The following is a 19,017-nucleotide window of genomic DNA, read 5'->3' as shown; positions in this document are numbered from 1 at the left end:
TTTCACCTGGTGTGCAGGGAGAGACCTCCCAGACACAGTTGCCCGGCAACAATTATATCTAGAAATAAATGCTTTTACCTCAGAAGAATTTATATTTACAAATAGAGAAACTGGCTGCATAATTTAACCACAGGGATAAGAGAAACAGGCTTTGGGGCCTACAAGTTTTCACAGTATAACTAGGTAGCATAGCGGGAACAAAGGATTAAAAAATAAGGCAGATACTTAACGTCTGTGGTCACCTCTACTTCTGAACTCAATAAAATGAGGGGGAAAATAGCAAGTCAGTAGATCTATGCTCTAATCTAATTACAGAAATCTAACCAATTGTGAACAAAACCAAATGTGACCTAGGGCAGTAGGTCTCAACTCCAGATTCTAATTTAATTGACAGGAGGAGCCCAAGAGACACAAGTACTGAGTAAAAGATGCCCAGGGGCTGTGATGTGGTGCTAGGGAAAAAAACCCCAATTAAACCAGGATTAATATTCAAAGCAAGAACCTGGAATCCTGAAGGCTCAGTTAAAGAGTTTTTTTTTAAATTTTATTTTGGTATCATTAATCTACAATTACATGGAGAACATTATGTTTACTAGGCTCCCCCCTTCACCAAGTCACCCCCACATACCCCTTCAGTCACTGTCCATCAGCATAGAAAGATGCTGTAAAATCACTACTTGTCTTCTCTGTGTTGAAGAGCCCGCCCCGTACCCCCTCCACATTATACATGCTAATCGTAATGCTCCCATTCTTTTTTTAAAATTAATTAATTAATTTTGTTGTCATTAATCTACAATTACATGAAGAATATTATGTTTACTAGGGTCCCTCCTTCACCAAATCCCCCCAAACCCCATTACAGTTACTGTCCATCAGCGTAGTAAGATGCTGTTGAATCACCACTTGTCCCCTCAGTGTTGCACAGCCCTCCCCGTGCCCCCCCCCACATTATACATGCTAATTGTAATGCCCCTTTCTATTTCCCCACCTTTATCCCTCTCTTCCCTCCCTCTCTCCCCAGTCCCTTTCCCTTTGGTAACTGTTAGTCCATTCGTAGGCTCTATGACTCTGCTGTTGTTTTGTTCCTTCAGTCTTTCTTTGTTCCTATACTCTGGGTTTGAGGTGAGTCTCTTGTAAGCAGCATAGAGATGGGTCTTGCTTTTTTATCCATTCTATTACTCTGTGTCTTTTGATTGGTGCATTCAGTCCATTTACATGGTGTCCTTTGCTGTACAGAAGCTTTTCAGCTTGATATAGTGAAACTTGTTCATTTTTATTTTTGTTTCCCTTGCCCAGGGAGATACGTTCATGATGAAGTCAGTCATGTTTATGTCCATGAGATTTTTGCCTATGTTTTTTTCTAAGAGTTTTATGGTTTCATGACTTACATTCAGGTCTTTGATCCATTTCGAATTTACTCTTGTGTATGGGGGGGTCTGTCGTGATTTTTCCTTTCTCGTTTCTGATTCTGTTGATGTGTGTTGACTCTCTTTTTCTCTTAATAAGTCTGGCTAGAGGCTTATCTATTTTGTTTATTTTCTCGAAGAACCAGCTCTTGGTTTCATTGATTTTTTTCTATTGTTTTATTCTTCTCAATTTTATTTATTTCTTCTCTGATCTTTATTATGTCCCTCCTTCTGCTGACCTTAGGCCTCATTTGTTCTTCTTTTTCCAATTTTGATAATTGTGACATTAGACCATTCATTTGGGATTGTTCTTCCTTCTTTAAATATGCCTGGATTGCTATATACTTTCCTCTTAAGACTGCTTTTGCTGCGTCCACAGAAACTGGGGCTTTGTGTTGTTGTTGTTGTCATTTGTTTCCATATATTGCTGGATCTCCATTCTAATTTGGTCGTTAGTCCATTGATTATTTAGGAGCATGTTGTTAATCCTCCATGTGTTTGTGAGCCTTTTTGCTTTCTTTGTACAATTTTTTTCTAGTTTTATACCTTTGTGGTCTGAAAAGTTGGTTGGTAGGATTTCAATCTTTTGGAATTTACTGAGACTCTTTTTGTGGCCTAGTATGTGGTCTATTCTGGAGAATGTTCCATGTGTGCTTGAGAAGAATGTGTATCCTGTTGCTTTTGGATGTAGAGTTCTATAGATGTCTATTAGGTCCATCTGTTCTAGTGTGTTGTTCAGTGCCTCCGTGTCCTTACTTATTTTCTGTCTGGTGGATCTGTCCTTTGGAGTGAGTGGTGTGTTAAAGTCTCCCAAAATTAATGCATTGCATTCTATTTCCTCCTTTAATTCTGTTAGTATTTGTTTCACATATATTGGTGCTCCTGTATTGGGTGCATATATGTTTATAATGGTTATATCCTCTTGTTGGACTGAGCCCTTTATCATTATGCAATGTCCTTCTTTATCTCTTGTTACTTTCTTCGTTTTGAAGTCTATTTTGTCTGATACTAGTATTGCAACACCTGCCTTTTTTCCCTGTTGTTTGCATGAAATATCTTTTTCCATCTCTTGACTTTTAATCTGTGCATGTCTTTGGGTTTGAGGTGAGTCTCTTGTAAGCAGCATATAGATGGGTCTTGTTTTTTTATCCATTCAGTGACTCTATATGTGTTTTGATTGGTGCATTCAGTCCATTTATATTTAGGGTGATTATTGAAAGATATGTACTTATTGCCATCGCAGGCTTTAGATTTGTGGTCACCAAAGGTTCAAGGTTAGCTTCTTTACTACCTTACTGTCTAACTTAACTCACTTATTGAGCTATTATAAACACAGTCTGATTATTGTTTATTTCTCTCCCTTCTTATTCCTCCTCCTCCATTCTTCATATGTTGGGTGTTTTGTTCTGCGCTCTTTTTAGGAGTACTCCCATCTAGAGCAGTCCCTCTAAAATACCCTGTAGAGGTGGTTTGTGGGAGGTAAATTCCCTCAACTTTTGCTTGTCTGGGAATTGTTTAATCCATCCTTCATATTTAAATGACAGTCGTGCTTGATACAGTATCCTTGGTTCAAGGCCCTTCTGTTTCATTGCATTAAATATATCATGCCATTCTCTTCTGGCCTGTAAGGTTTCTGTTGAGAAGTCTGATGATAGCCTGTTGGGTTTTCCTTTGTAGATGACCTTTTTTCTCTCTCTGGCTACCTTTAATACTCTGTCCTTGTCCTTGATCTTTGCCATTTTAATTATTATGTGTCTTGGTGTTGTACTCTTTGGGTCCCGTCTCTTGGGAGTTCTGTGTGCCTCCGTAGTCTGAACAACTATTTCCTCCCCCAGTTTGGGGAAGTTCTCAGCAATTATTTCTTCAAAGACACTTTCTATCCCTTTTTCTCTCTCTTTTTCTTCTGGTACCCCTATAATGCAGATATTGTTCCTTTGGGATTGGTCACACAGTTCTCTTAATATCGTTTCATTCCTGGAGATCCTTTTATCTCTCTCTGCGTCAGCTTCTATGCATTCCTGTTCTCTGGTTTCTATCCCGTCAATGGCCTCTTGCATCTTATCCATTCTGCTTATAAATCCTTCCAGAGATTGTTTCATTTCTGTAATCACCTTCCGGACGTCATCCCTTAGGTCTTATATATTTCTCTGCAGCTCTGTCAGCATATTTATGATTTTTATTTTGAATTCTTTTTCAGGGAGACTGATTAGGTCTGTCTCTGCAGATCCTCTCTCAGGTGTTGTCTGAACTATTTTGGACTGGACTAAATTTTCCTGTCTTTTCATGGTGATAGCGGTGGCTGTAGGCAGGTTGCGGTTGTGTCAGCTGGGAGAACAAAGTCCTTTCCTGGTTGCTGAATGCCTTGCCCTTCTCCACTGCCTGTGTCGGTTACCCACACTCCTGGAGCAGCCACTGGGTTAATCCCCTAAGCTGCTGTGGGCGGGGTCTCCGTCAGAGCAGTGCCGAGCCCTGAGGGAGTTGCAGGCATGCCAGGTGTGCTCCTCCGTGATAGTGGTGCCCCTGTCAGCCAGCTGTGTGCCAGCAGTGGTCTTTGGGTCTGGCCCAGGCAGCTGTGCATCGGGCTGGGTTTCCGGTCAGCTGCTGGCAGCGTGGATACTCCCTCTGGCACCGCTGCAGGTGCGCACGGGCCTCTCCTGTGCCTGTCTGGCGCCACCGCTGCTGGCATGCGTGGGCCGCTCGGTTGCCGCCACTGTGGGCTCACGTGGACCTCTCCCAGGCTCCTCTCGGACCACTGCTGCTGGCACGTACAGGCCACTCCCGGGCTGCTCGGTCGCCACCATGGTGGGCTCGCATGAGCTGCTCCTGGTCCCCTCTGGTGCCACCGGCGCACACAGGCCGCTCCCCGTCCCCTCTGGCACCGCAGCCCCCAGCACACGCTGCCACTCTCCCTCTACTGGGCCAGTGTGTCGGGGTCCATGCCAGTTGGGGGAACTACTGGCAGGCTGCTTAGTGCCGTGAGGGGCTTCAGAGCTGCGTTGCCGCCCAGGGGGTTAGGGCGCCTAAAGTTCCCCGGGATTCCCAGCTGCTGGCTAAGTGTGCCGGGATGAGTTCATCCAGCTATGGGGTCCCTGTCTCTTTAAGACTTGCAAAAAGCAGTCGCTTTTCTTTTGTCTCAGGGGCGCAGGTTGCGGGGACCTGCCCACAGGTTTTGCTTTTCTGTTTCTCTAATATCCAGCACCCCGTGCACCTTGTGTCTGCGTTCCAGGTGCGGATTTCTAGAGCTGGTTGTTTAGCAGTCCTGGGCTTTCACTCCCTCCCCGTTCTGACTCCTTTCTTCCAGCCAGGTTCTGGGATGGGGGGGCATTCGGGTCCCGCTGGGCCGCCGCTTGTATCTTAACCCCTTCATGTGATGTTGAGTTCTCGCAGATGTAGATGTATCCTGGCTGCTGTACTGTATCCACTGGTGTCTCTTTAAAGAATAGTTGTATTTATTGTATTTTCATAAATATATATGTTTTTGGGAGGAGATTTCCACTGAACTACTCATGCTGCCATCTTCCTGTGATCCTCCCCAGTTGAAGAGTTTTTATACAACTACTTTGAAAAATACATGACACGCATGGCTTATTACTGACCAGAGTTGAAGATAAAAGTTAAACTAGTAGGTTAAGGATGTACTAAACAGCTGTAAGCTGCAAGTCACCCATGATGAAAGGGGAAGAGAGAATACAAAAACATTTAGAATAAAAGATGTTTTAGTAAGAAGAAACTAAAATATCTTTCCTATAAATGCTTACCATCTGTCATAGCCTGAGAATTTAAAGCTTAAGCTAAGAAGTTACCTAGTTAATGATCTCATCTTCTTGCTTGAGGCAAATCAACTGAGAGAAATTATGTAACAAATCCAAGACAACAAAGGAAACTATTAGTGTCAAAGACAGGATAATAAGGTGATAACAATTCCCATCCCACAAGGTCATTAGAAAAAACTTGGGTTTGCCCATTCTCATCAATGGACTGCACTATGCTGCTATTTCTACCACAGTCCCACTAAGATCAAAAGGCCTTTATGTGATGATACTAGACTATCCATCTGGTCATAAAATAACATAGATCCCAATTTTGTTTTAAAAGTGTGAGTATATCTATATATACAAGACAGGCTGGAAGGACATAGATTAAAATGTTGATAGTGGTTATCTCTGGGTAGGGATTAAGGTTGATCTGTTATTTTCTTTATAGTTTTTTTGCTAATTTTCCATGAAGAACAAATATTATCTTTGCAATCAGAAAACTGCAACTCTTAAGCAGTTTCAGAGGGCAAAAATTAATTTTCAAATGCTTAAATATTTATTAAGGCAAATAAGTTAGATAATGTAACCAGAATTCTCCAATTCTTACGTTCTGTGTAAAACAGTGTATATACAACCAAGCCGGAAAGGCTAGGGCCACCTCAACTGCAGAGTTGCTAAATTAATGTCATTCAGTCACAAAACACATAGGAACACAATGGATTACTCTCTGCAGCCTAATCAGTTCTGCCTTTCTTCCTTAATACAATATTCCCAATAAAGATAGGCTGTTTGGGATGATTCCAAAAGTACTCAGGGCAAAGCTCTTAACTGTTCTCTTGGTATTTAGGAATTATGACTAAATGCTTCCAAAACAATAGATTAATTCCTCACTATAATTCTGTATCAAGAATACAGAGCCAAGCAGGCTGACTTCATTATAACCAATCATGTCAAATCCTATTTTCCTTTCAGTTCTCAGGTGTTAAATAAAAGTATGTTAAATGGTACAGAAACTAGTAATGCTCTATGCTTGTTTCCAGACATGAACTTCCTATTCCTAGCCACTGCCAAAAAAAATTATATATCAGGTAGATGATATACATTTTTAAAGAACAATCTTGCAACTTGGTTTCTAAAGATTGTCAACTAATGTTCAACATTTTTGGTACAACATTTGGAGAATCTAATGTTCCTGAAAAAATGCTGGGAGTGTGAACATATATTAATGTTAGGCAGAAAGATAGATATGAGTGGGATGAAAAGAGGGCAGAGCCCACCAAGAACTCAGGGAGTTAATCAGATTAAGCCAGAGAGCTAGAAAGGACTCACACCCTTCACAATGTGAGTTCATTAGGCATGCTCTGAATCTGGGCTGACCTTGAGACTTCCTCTAGCTAATGCAGGTGAGATAGGACAGAGACAGGACAAACATTATGATTAATTTTCTAAAAATGCCAATATAAACATAATAATGACTTACCTTAAGGCAAGGCAAGCAGTCTTAACTGATGTGTCCCCAATACTTGGGAGTGGCCGCTATCTTAGAAAGAAACAAAAGGTTTGTCCTACAGAATTACCTAGAGGACTAGCTACAGACAATGACATATTTTCCCTCACCAGAGGTAGAATTATGCTATGAGACTGCCTGACAAGCCTATGCCCTCAACCCTTTACCTTTGCTCCATTCTTGAAAGTCTTAAAAGACAGAATCCCAGCTTGTGGGTGCACCTCCTCCTCTCCGCGCTTGCCCGCATTCCCCTTTCAAAAGACTTTTTACTTCTCAACTTATACTTTGTCTCTGTGCTCTTCCAGTGGTGTCTTTGTCACTTTGCTATTGCATTCTATTTTCCAGACTTCAAGCCTAAGTCTTCACTCTCTGTGGGTAAAATTGTACGATTTTCAGAATCTCTTGCCTGGCCTTAGTACATCTACATATCAATAGGTGTTCAGAGGTGGAAAGAAGTACAGCTTTAGTGCATTTGTATCATTCCTCAGGGGTGGAGAGAAGTTCATCTCCATATCAATGGGTAATTACCTGGGCAAGGAAGGCTTATCTGTACCTGAGAGGTGAGGGGATGGCCGGTTTTGCTTCTGCTGGCGAAGGAAAGAGAGAAGGCCCAGGACTGCAGTTTGTAAGCAATAAACGGATTTTAAACTTTATTTCTCCCTTTGACTGATTTCGGTTTTTAGAGGTATTTTGCCCCAGGATTCCCTTCCCTGGACTTACACTGTCCTACTCCAGATAAGCAAGTAAACCTGCTTTTATCTATCTTGACTCTAGCCCATTCCTCCCTAAGAGTATATTCAAATAAAACTTTCATTCTGCCTCACTGCTGTTGTCTCTGACCTTCAGTTTTGTTGTGGCCAGGACAGGAACCGGGGAGAGCAAACTCAACCCCAACATAAAGGCTTCACTAACCCTTATTTTATGTTCTAAGTACATATTTTCACATCCACCCCAATCTCACATCTTTTCAGGATGGAAAATGCCAATATTAATCCATTTTGATATCTCTGTCATTATGTGAGATGGTTCTTGACAGTTCTTTTCAAGGTATGGAGTTTTTACCACAATTACTGCATTTTAAAAAGACTTCTAATCTTTCATCACTCTCCAACTCTCCCACACCAAAAAACGGAAACAAAAGAACAAAAACCAAAAATGAACACAACCACCACCTACATGGGATAGTAAAAGCTGCAATAGCTCCTGATAACTACAGACAGGTCTTGAGGTTTTAAAAGAAAGTGACTGAAGAAGTGACTGCAGCTCTTGCTGCTATAATACAGAGAACATTTCTGTAATACAAAAAAACTATCTTCAAGAGAACTGAGACAGAACAAAAAGGAGACTGATGATATATACCATCCAGGGCAATCTTTCTCAATAGGGTTACAGGGGAGAATTAAGCCCTACAGAGAATAATTTGTTTTTTTCTTTTTCAATTCTTTCACAGATACTACTTAGCTGGTACATGATGCATAGATGATAAAGTAATCCATCTGTGGGGCAAATCGCCAAATTTCCAGAATCTCCCACCTGGCCTAGTCATTTCCATATTAATAGATGTTTACCACTGCAGCCTCCCACAGCCTCTGGGGCAAGGGGTGGAGAGAGGACAGCTGTTCTCCCCTCAGTTCTTGGCACATAATTGGTCTGGCATCTGCCAGTTGCAGGGGGCTGGCCTGCAGAGACACAGAGCATCAAGTTGGCTTGGCTAGCAGGGACCAGAGAGAAAGGCAGAGCACAAGTGGCAGCCAGAGATGGACAGGGCTGGGCCCAGCTAATGAATTTGAGCAAGCTGTGAGCAATAAACATGGTTTCTCCCCACCTATCCTTTCCCTTGACTTACTTTTGTTTCACCATTTTCATTTGGGATTTGCCCCGGCCCAGGAACACTTTCCCCCTGGAACTGTATCTTGTTCAGTCCACAAGATCCGGTTGAAATCTGTCTTCCTGGGTGCAGTGTTTGGGCAGGCTTTCCCTAGAGATGGTGGGGAAATACCCTTGGACCCTCCTGTGGATAGTGGGGCTTCACCCAGGGATCTCCCTGTGGGTGGTGGGGACTCACCCTGGGATGCCCCAGTGGGGATTTGGTCTGGGGTAAAGGACCTCCTAGAGGAGTGGCCTCCCCCCACAGGATTAGGGAAGGGTGGGGACACTGGAGGCAGTAGAGTTGGCCCTCCATGAAATAGTGGACTCCTCAGAGGAACTGAGTGGCCACAGGGAGGCAAAGATATGTGGTGTAAGTCTGGGGAAAGGAAATCCTGGGGCAAAATACCTCTAAAAACTAAAATAAGTCAAAGGGAGAAATAAAGTTTAAAACCTGTTCATTGCTTACAAAACTGCAGTCCGGCCCATCTCTCTCCTGCTCAAGCAGCCACAACACCGGCCCTCCCCCTCACCTCTCAGGTACAGATAAGCCCTCTGTTGCCCAGGTAATCACCCATTGATATGGAGATGCACTTCTCCACCCGAGGAAAGATGCAAATGCACTAAAGCCATACTTCTCTCCACCTCTGAACGCCTGTTGATATGCAGATGTACCAAAGCCAGGCGAGATATTCTGGAAATACTACAATTTTACCCACAGTGGGGTGGCTGTTTCTTGCATTACCAAGGGTTACCAAGGAAAGAGATGCACTTTAACACTGATTGGAGGAATAGGGAGATGAGTTGTGGGATATTCTGAAAAAGGAATGAAAGCTGTTGAGAACTGAGATCTTGCTGCTGAGATACATACTAGTGGTGTGGGAGGAGGCAGGAGCAAAATGGGAGCTGCAAGACGTCCTGGGGGAGGTGAAGGAAGGGGTGGTGCCTTCAGCTCCAGAGATGGTAGAGGAGACATCAGGGGAGGAAGATCTGGGGTAGGATGAGGGGGTGGGGCTGAGGGCGGAACTGTTGCCAAGGACACGGCCTGAGGCTCAGACCCTCTGGTATGGAGAGCCCGCTGGGTTGTGGTTGAGAACCAACAACGGTGGGTTCCCCAGGGTGTGGAACACTCCATGCTTCGCCCCTGTACCCAGGCCAAGCTGGTGGATTTGAGCACCATTTTGACAGAAGCCCTCAGAGATTGTGCCTACATGGCGTTTTGCATGTTTGGGATTTAGGAGTAGAGGGTATTATTCTATCTGGGTCAGATATGGGTAAACTGGCTTCCCTGACTACTCACCCCTCTCTTTGTAACCAGCAGAAGTTACAAAATGTCCATCAGACCTCAGGGTATCCTGTGCTTCTGGATTGGCTGACAGCAGCCCTCGGAAATTTGGCCTAATTAGGGTGATCTACCATACTTCCCCACTAGCTAGTAAACTTATGCAGAGGTCCAGCAGGTTTTAAGGGAGTTGGGCATGAAAAGTGTCATCTATAATATGGACCCACAGGGCCCCGATGAGGAGCTGTTCACCATGGGAATGAGAAACCTGGTGCTCGATACAGCTCCCCCATTCCTCTTTGGGGCCCTAGTGACTATTCTTGCCCCCCAGGTAGGGCAACCTATAAGTGAGGCTACTTGTACTATAACAGATCTCAGGGAGGAAGGAAATAGTCAATGACTGAAAGCAGAGGTTCAAAGTGCCCCACGAAGATCTTGAGGACCCAGGTGTGGGTTGATTTGATAAAGGTGGGGGCACTGAAAGAAAAACTTGATGGACAGCCCAACAGAATCTTGTTAGAGCTGTGGCACCAATTAAAGCTGGAGCAGCAGTTCCAGCTGTTGAGGTCTAAGACACCGAAGTTAGAAACAAAGCCCTACCTCCAGCCCATGTGTGAAAGGGCAAGCTCCCAGATTCTATTTCAGCCAATTGGGACCTGCATCCTATTTCAGCCAATTGGGACCTGGATCCTATTTCACCCAATCGGAGCTTAGTCCCTCTCTCCCCTCCAGTCAGCAAGAACACCCACCACCCCTGGACCCTGCCAACTGACCAAAGCCATGACTCATCACCCCCCCAACTACCCCCAGGCACAGCCAATCAGCCAGGGCCACGGCCATCACCCCCTCAAACCGCCCTGGAAACCCATAAAACCTTTGTTCTGGGGAAAACGCGCTCTTTTTCTCTGGCATCTTGCCACTGCGTTGGTGTAGATGAGAGATTGAGCTTGAGCTAGCTCGAATAAAGGCTCTTTGCTTTTGCATTGGTGTTGGCTCCTTCGTAGTCTTCTGGGATTCGTGACTTTGGGCACAACAATGTGTCTGCAGGACTTCACAGGGGAGAGTATTCAGACCCCGCCTGAGTCCCCAACCCCACAGGAGGGCGATTCGGCATTGTGGTTTGACTGAGAGGGTGGTCAAGGCCCCCAACTTGGGGGACATGGTGGGGACCAGAGGCCACATGTAGAATTAGCAATTTATTGGTCCCTTGTGAACATACAAGGTATCCTGGCTTTGGAGGACACAGGAGCTGGATCTTCCCTGATTTACTGTGACCCTGAGCAATGCCCTGGGGCCCCCCACTGTTATATAGGGGTGGGGCTACCAGAGTGGAATAAGCCCGAACCCCTTGGGAATAGGGGAATCTAATGTTGTGTATGATGTTATGCTCACCTTTTTCTTACATATAACTGTGGCATTGCAAGAGGTTTTGGGTCTTGTAGGCTACTGGAGTGTGTTTATCCCACACTTGGCACAAATTCTGAAGCCCTTGTGCCTCTTAGTATGTAAGGGCATCAGGTGTGCTGGGATAAAACATGTGTGTTACCTCCATTGTAGCAAAATGGACAGACTAGATGTCCATATGACTGGGGCCTCTGGCAGCAACTTGCAAGCCTTTTGCCTTGGCATCCCCAGGGAATGATGGAGCAGATGACTTGGTCCAGGGCAGAAGACAGTGTGGGCTGTAGCCCGTCAGTGACACCTGTCTCTGCCTGGCAGGAACACATTATGTGACGAGTCCCACAGCAACCTGGACATCTTGACACACGGAGTACTGATGGCTGGCCCTGCTGGCACCTTGGGGACAAGGCCTGGAAGCTGGCCTCTTGTGTGTTCCTGGAGTAACTGCAGAGTGGCCCCCAAAGGTCACGGTAGTGCACCCAAATGGCTGGAAGGTAAAAGCACTTTGTGGGGAAGTTGTGTCTTATTATTGTGGCCAGTGCTGTGCTTCCAGTAGCGCTATATCTACCCCACTCTTGCCACTGTCCCATCACAGGACCACTCTGTATGCATCCTACCTGCACTGTCCTCTCACAGGACCACTCTCTTGCATGCATCCTACCTGATGTACATGATTGCCTATGCTGGTGTCATTAAAAGATATATCTTATTGCCCTTAAGGTTATTCTCCTCTACAGTCCTTGTGGCTTGGGGTCTGCCTCCTGGTTCCAGCTGCTGCTTGCTGAGTGTACACGGTATTCCCTACGGGTTCAGTTGCTGGCCTCCTGTGGAATGGGCAAGCTATAGATTTAATCTATGGCTTAATCTGAATAGGACTTTGAATAACCCAGCTGAATCCTCAGGACTGAGGACTGTCATGATTTTTGCATAATTTGTTGTTACTGTATGTTATTAGTCTGGTTGCAATATTCCAGTTTTCTTGCACAGGGGCCATTGCAGAAGACTGGGGGCATATAGACTATAAGGTAAGAATTCTGGAGAGGTGGTTTGTGGGGTAAATCACAGAATTTCCAGAATCTCCCACCTGGCCTTAGCCATTTACATACCAATAGGTGTTTACTGCTGTAGCCTCCCACAGCCTCAGGGACAAGATGTGGAGAGAGGAAGGCTGTTCTCTCCTCCCCTCATTTCCTGGTACGTAATTGGTCTTGTGCCTGCCAGTCGCCAGGGACCAGCCTGTGGGGTTCCTCCTGGAAGGAGCGAGTGGAGAAGTAAGCTTGCACTGTGCCTGCAGAGACAGAGCACAAGCAGACTTGGCTAGCCACAACTGGGAAGAAAGAGTGTGAGCAACAGCCGGAAGAGGTGGATGGGGCTGGGCCTGTCTAGTAAATTTGAGCAAGCTGTGGGCAACAAAAACAGTTTCTTCCAACCAATCCTTCCCCTTGACTTATTTTGGTTTCACCAGTTTCATAGGGGATTTGCCCTGGGCTGGGAAGAGCTTCTCCCACCACCCCATGGAGCTATACCATCATACAATAGATGTTTTAAGGCATATGGCTTAATTCTTTTGTGGAACTGGTAGAGATAAATCTGCTAACCTCTATGACCTGACCTATAGTTAATGCTTCCTGAACATTATCTGTTCTATTTCCTCTCCTGTCAGTACAGGTTAATGACTTCTGAGGACAGAGCTTGAGGAAAAGTATAACTACCAACCAGAAATAATTTCTACAACAGCATTTCTCTGCAAAATTGTGCACCCTCCAGAATTCCTTAAATTCTCCAATTAATGTCACTGTGAGATGGTCATATAGCTTTGGCAAACAATGCTTTGTAATAGTGGTTCTCAAACCTGAGCATGCATCAGTATGGAGCATTTGTTAAAACCCAGATTTCTGTACCCCACACCCCCCCAGTTTGATTCTGTAGGTCTGGGGTGGGGGCCAAGAATTCACATTTTTAACAAGTTCCCAGTACTTACTGATGCCTTAAATAAAACTTAAATAACCAATCATTTCCCTCCCTCTTTCCCTTACACATTAGAGGAAGTGATACAGGTGATCGATCCTTTATTCTCAAATAAGAAATACCCTGAAAGGAAGATCAGGTTTGTGTTTTAAGCCTTTACACAAAAAAATGGTACTTTCTGTCACTGTATGCTATGCACTGTTCATCTGACAGCTCTTAATAAAATTAGGAAAACCACGGAGTCACCTGTTCTGCATGAAAACAATTCTTTGAGTATCTTCAACTTTGTGTGTGATGGCAGGGACTTGGAAAAAGGAACTTTTTTTGACCCACTTATTGCTCTCAACTGTTCTATTTTTTAAGTAAATAATCTCTTTCTGGTTTGTTGGAGCCTTCAGAGAAGAACCAATATCCTTTCATTCAGGTGGGCTCCTAACCCAAAACCCTGCCCATGTTTCCTTCAAAATTTATTTTATCCTCACAGCTCTTTTAGTTTCTTTGTGTTATTTAAGAGAGAAAGTGCCTGTTCCACCTCTTTTTATTAGTCACAAAATTCACTTTAATTAGCATGAGTATCTACTAACATGTGAGGAAGTAGGAATAAGAAGGGGCTGAAGTAGTACCAGGTTGCTGATTCCTAGGATGGCTTGGCAGGATATGTAATAATTATTCAAAACCACAAATTTTGACATCCCAGGGGGACAGAAAACTGGGAAAGCATAAGAGAATGTTTTGTACCTTGCTTTTCAAAACCGTGGTCAATTTGCTAATAAAGTAAATCAATTATCTTTTATATTCGTAACATGCAAATTCATAATGAAGTTTATTTATATTTGAGTGAACTATTAATCCAAAGGATTGATACCCTTAAAATAATAGTGAAATTAAAGTATACACAGAAGTAAAGTATTAGTGGATCAATTATAATTCTAACTTACTTGTTTGATGATCTTAGTGTCTATACCATATATGGTTCAATTTTCAAATGTTGAAGAGAAAACAGTACCATTAGATTAAAAGAATAGGATAGTTTTCCAGGACCTGGAAGTATAGATTCATATCACCTTATTAATCTCAAATTTTAAACTGTCCCTTGAAAATTAAGATCGGTTTTTTTATAAAGTCCCGAAAACTAAGTATTTTAGAATTTCCCTTTCATTTTCCAGTCTTTTTATTCAAAATTCATCCTAAGGGACTCCATTAAATCACAGCCTACAACAGCTTTCTAGTTATAGTTCTACCCCTGTTGGCATATTGGACAAAGAACAAGTAAACTAAGGGGCACTTTTTATTTGTCCTGATGAAAAGTCTGAAATTTGTTCTCACAAATCTAAAGACTCATGGAAACAGTGAGAAATGTAAATCAAAAACAGTGTTCCTTTAAAAGGCTTTTTCCAGAAAATCTCAAGCAATTTTTCAAACTAGAAAGTTAAGAAAACCTTAAGACATTATTTTAATAGTCAGCTACATAAAAGCTATGGACATTAATGAGAACAGAAATACAGTATTGAGTTTCTTGATTAAGTTTAAACAATGTTTGCAATTCTTTTTCTAAGTAATAAGCATGCGGACTCTAGGAAACTATTATTAAAGCAACTACTTTTAGAAGAGAAACTATTATTAAAAGCAAGTTAATGATATTATGAAAATGAGTATTTCATAACAATCATTCTCCAGCTACATTTTATTTAAAGACTCTGAAGCACTCACTGGGAAAAGTATCTAGGACCTGATGCAATCTCATATCTAATTCAAATGAGTAGAATTTTACCAACATATCAATGTTAAAAGTGTAGACTTTTATTATATAGTCAACATTATCTATACAACATTTTTATAGTATATGAATAAAAAAAGCAAGCTCAGCCTGAATGTAGATTTTTGGAATGAGGACAAAAAGAAAAAAGGTCTCCATATGTTAAAGTTTAAAAAGTGCTCTATTTAATTTTGTCATTTTAAAAGCTTGGTGTAAAACAGACTTATTTTCAGAATAAATCTGGTTGAGGCTCTCACTGAAATATTCTCTGTGAATCCTTAAGTAAATAATGGAGACTGTCATATAGTGTGCACTTATTTCTCCTTGGCATTATTAAAAATACTTATGTATCCAAGAATTATGCTTTTTAATGACTGACAGTTTCTGTGACTGTGTTTAAACAGGAAAGGAAAGAGTCAAAAAGTTGATAGCTTGGGATATTGAACAATTAGGATAAGTGTTGAAAGACAGAGGGATATTAAAATTTTAAATAGTTTTGCTACTCTTTTCTACACAGATTCAGGAAAGTATCAAGTAAAATATAGGAGAACTGGCAACGTCTGAATATACTTGCAACCCTGGACACTCAGTCACAAACTTTCTGTGTTCAGACACAACACAATTAGAATCATCTCTTTGTGTAATAAATCAGTTCAAGTTAAAGTAGGTACACAATGAACAATAGTGAGGGATGTCAAATGTTTTAAAAGTTGGCACCAAGATACTCAGGATCTTTATTTCAATGGGCAAACTAAAAGTGTAAAATTACTCACTCATATAACGGAAAGTCTCTTCAGCAAGGACCGGAGACAGGGCATCAGATGCATGTTGCTGCTGGTGGGGGGACCGAGTCCAGTCTTGATTTTCATATAGAAAGAGGGAGTCCACTCTTAGCTTATACTGGGGTAGCTGTTCTTCTAGCAGACTCACCAGCTCCACTTCAGGGAGATCCTCATTGGAGCAGACATCTAAATAGGAAATTTCATGTAAATAAATCCAGTATTTTTCAATTTACTAGGCTACAGAGAAAAATTGGTGAAATTAGCTTTTCAAGAGTAAGATAACCAAAGAAACATCAATCAAGATGATTTCGCCAATGATTTTCAATATACCCTGGTACTATAGTCGGTCAGTCTTTCTCTAGGTTCAACGAGAACTTCTATAGTAAAAATATTATGAATTTTAATTGTACCTTACCTAAAAATACATTGCTTAGCGAACAGAACTAAGTTTTTGAGTTTAAAATGAATTTGGACAGATTTCTTATTTTTTCCTTGTCAATCTATTTAGTGCTGCTTAAAAGAGATCTGATCTCAAATAACTTACATGCTTGGTGAGGAGGCTGGAGGTGAGGCAGAGGAGGGAAGCAACAGAAAACAACCAGCAGAAAACAGCCAGTTCAAAAGGAATAAAATTACATGTCCTTTAATAACAGAATTTGAACTCTGTGGGAGGATTCTTCAAAATCTAGAAAAATTACATTTCAGTATATTCTCACAGCAGCTACATATAAAAAAACAACAGTAATGTTAACATTTCAGCACAGTGTTCCAGCACTGGTACTAGAAAAAGTACTTTATCATTTTAATTAAAAAATATGGTCATTTAAAGTCTTGAATACCTTTCATATCACAACTCTGATACATGCACACCTCTAACTGCCCTCTGCATACACATCTCTGAACTTTGGGTCTTGCTGGGGCTTCTCTTCCTTTATGTGTTTGCTCCTGGCTTCCTGTTCCAATACTGTCGTCATTAAACACCTCCCAAATTTAGCAGTCTACAAAAAAAAAGAAAACTACCCCTTTTAACATGCTTAAAATACTAAGGCTTAAAATAGAGAAAATACATGATGTTATAAATAACCCTCTCACTGTTTAAAGAGATCTGGTATCTCCTTTGTGGGAAGTATAAAGAAATATATTCTAATTCTGGCAAAAACAACAAAGTTCATTTTAAGAAAATACATCTTAAAAGAATAAATTTCTACTTCCTGACTTTAACTTAGCAATGACAATTTAATTAATCAAATATAAGGAGGTTGACAATATCAGACAACCCTATTCAACTAGAAAAACAAAGAGTGGCTTCATAGCCACAAAGATGAAGGTACATAATCAGAGATGAGGTACACTTAAAACCTTAAATATGGTTCTAAAGAAGCTCTCAACCCTTAGCAGACTCTTAAATAAAAGCCCTAAAAATACACCCAAATTCTAGGACTATAAATCCCATGTGATTATCCAAATTTTTCCTGCCACAAAGATATTAGACATACAGATTGTAAGTGTAATACTTTCAGGAAGAGAATAGACTCTTAGGCATTCAAGGGTATAATGGAAATGAAGAACAAGATTTAACATTCATTAAAAGAGCTACTATTTCCTAGAAAATTTTCTTTTAATGAGCATTAATGAAATCCTATGAAAATTCAAGGTTACCAATTTCCTACTTCCAAAAGGTCATTTTAAAAATGAGTATGTAATCAAGCTTTAGTAGATTGAACAAAATATCCTTCAGACTAGCTCCTCCTATCTGTTTCTGCATTTCTGATAATGTACTATTTATTATTCTGCTGACTATTTCTGTCTTAACAACCCTCTCTCTACCATTTTATCCTCCAAAGGTCTCTCTCACATGCCCACTTCTTTCTAGCCACATTGCCTCCATTTAGATTTAAAGCCTCCTGTTTCTCTTGAATATGGCCTCAAAACTGGTCTGCTTTCATTACACTCAAATCTTCCTCAAAACTGGTCTGCTTTCATTACACTCAAATCTTCCTCCACATCTTCAGTATCTTCATTATGTCACTTTCCTATGCAAGGCTAGGAAAGGTCTGGATTTCATCTAGCCAGAGTAGAGAAACCTCATGAATAGTTGAGACAATCAGCAAAGATCACGGAAGGGTCATGCCTACTGGTATTAGGGTTAAATTAATGCTAGAATAAAGCATACTAGAGTATGGTCTAAAGTGTGATCTAAAGACCCACAAAACAAAGATTAAACCAAGCCTCAAAAGGATCAACTTTATCAGCAAGTAACTTAAGGACCTGCCAAAACAAATATTAACAGTTTTCCAAGGTAAGACCACAAAATCCAAAGATGGAAAAATGTAACATTAAAAATATTCAGCATTCAATAAAAAATTACAAGCTATACAAAGAATAACCAATTGTAATCCATTGCCAGTTAGACAATGAGTCCACAGAAACAAGCCCAGTAATGACAAAGATGACAAAATTAGTAAACAACAATTTTAAAAAAGCTATTATTACTATGTTCAAAGATTTAAAAGGAAAAGGTGAACTTATTGAAAAGAGAAACAGAAGATATAACTATATTTATGAAACCCAAATAGGACTAGAGTTACAATACCTAAAATGAAAAATTCACTGGATAACATTAACAGATCAGATATTCACCAGAATGGGTTAACATTAACAGATTAGACATTCATCAAAAGAGAACAGATGATTTGAAAGCACAGCAATGGAAACTATCTAAAATGAAGCACAGTGAAAAAAAGACTGGGGAAAAAAACAACAACAGAGCATCAATGGCTTATGTCACAACATCAAGCAGTCTAACAGAGATAGAGATGCAATTATAATCACAGAGGAGGAGAGAGCTTGGAGCAGAAAGAATATTTGAAGAAATAATAGCCAAAATCTTCCAAATTTAATTAAAACTATAAATCTACAGTTCAAAGAACTCAATGACTCTAAGCAGAATAAATATAAAGAGCACACAAATGAAAAACCTTAAAAGGAGACAAAGAAAAAAATGACACATTACATTTGTGAGGACAAGTCAAAAACCATCTCGTCAGAAGCAATGCAATGTAGATGTCATTAAAGTGTATTAAAAAATTCAACTTGGAATTCTGTACCAGTGGAAACACCTTTTGTGAAAGGTGTACTGAAGACTTTTTCAGACAGGCAAAAAACTGCACCTATTCATTGCCAGTTGACCTATATTACAGGAAAGGTTAAAGTTATTAAGGCAATGAGGATACAAGGTAGAAAGTTCAATCTACAAAAAGAGATAAAAAGTGATAAAATGGTAAATCTGTGTGG

The 19,017-nt window shown here is 41.2% G+C and overlaps 1 protein-coding gene across 5 annotated transcripts in view; it reads right to left on the bottom strand.

Annotated features, from left to right (window-relative positions):
- TRAK2 (trafficking kinesin protein 2) overlaps nucleotides 1-19,017 on the bottom strand; it is a 69,116-nt gene that overhangs the window by 25,073 nt on the left and 25,026 nt on the right. For 2 of the 5 annotated variants that reach the window (XM_036927915.2, XM_036927913.2), the window contains one exon: nucleotides 15,715-15,909. In XM_036927915.2, the coding sequence (XP_036783810.2) occupies nucleotides 15,715-15,718 (4 nt within the window). In that variant the 5' untranslated portion in view covers nucleotides 15,719-15,909. Of the gene's footprint in view, nucleotides 1-6,641; nucleotides 6,702-12,323; nucleotides 12,506-15,714; nucleotides 15,910-19,017 lie in introns of all 5 variants that reach the window. The other 3 variants (XM_057503694.1, XM_057503696.1, XM_057503695.1) reach the window with 3 other exon arrangements.

Source organism: Manis pentadactyla, chromosome 6 (genome assembly GCF_030020395.1).
Source record: "Manis pentadactyla isolate mManPen7 chromosome 6, mManPen7.hap1, whole genome shotgun sequence".
Taxonomy (NCBI): domain Eukaryota; kingdom Metazoa; phylum Chordata; class Mammalia; order Pholidota; family Manidae; genus Manis; species Manis pentadactyla.
Note: the sequence above shows the minus strand (reverse complement) of the source record. Positions and strands in the feature narration are given on the sequence as shown.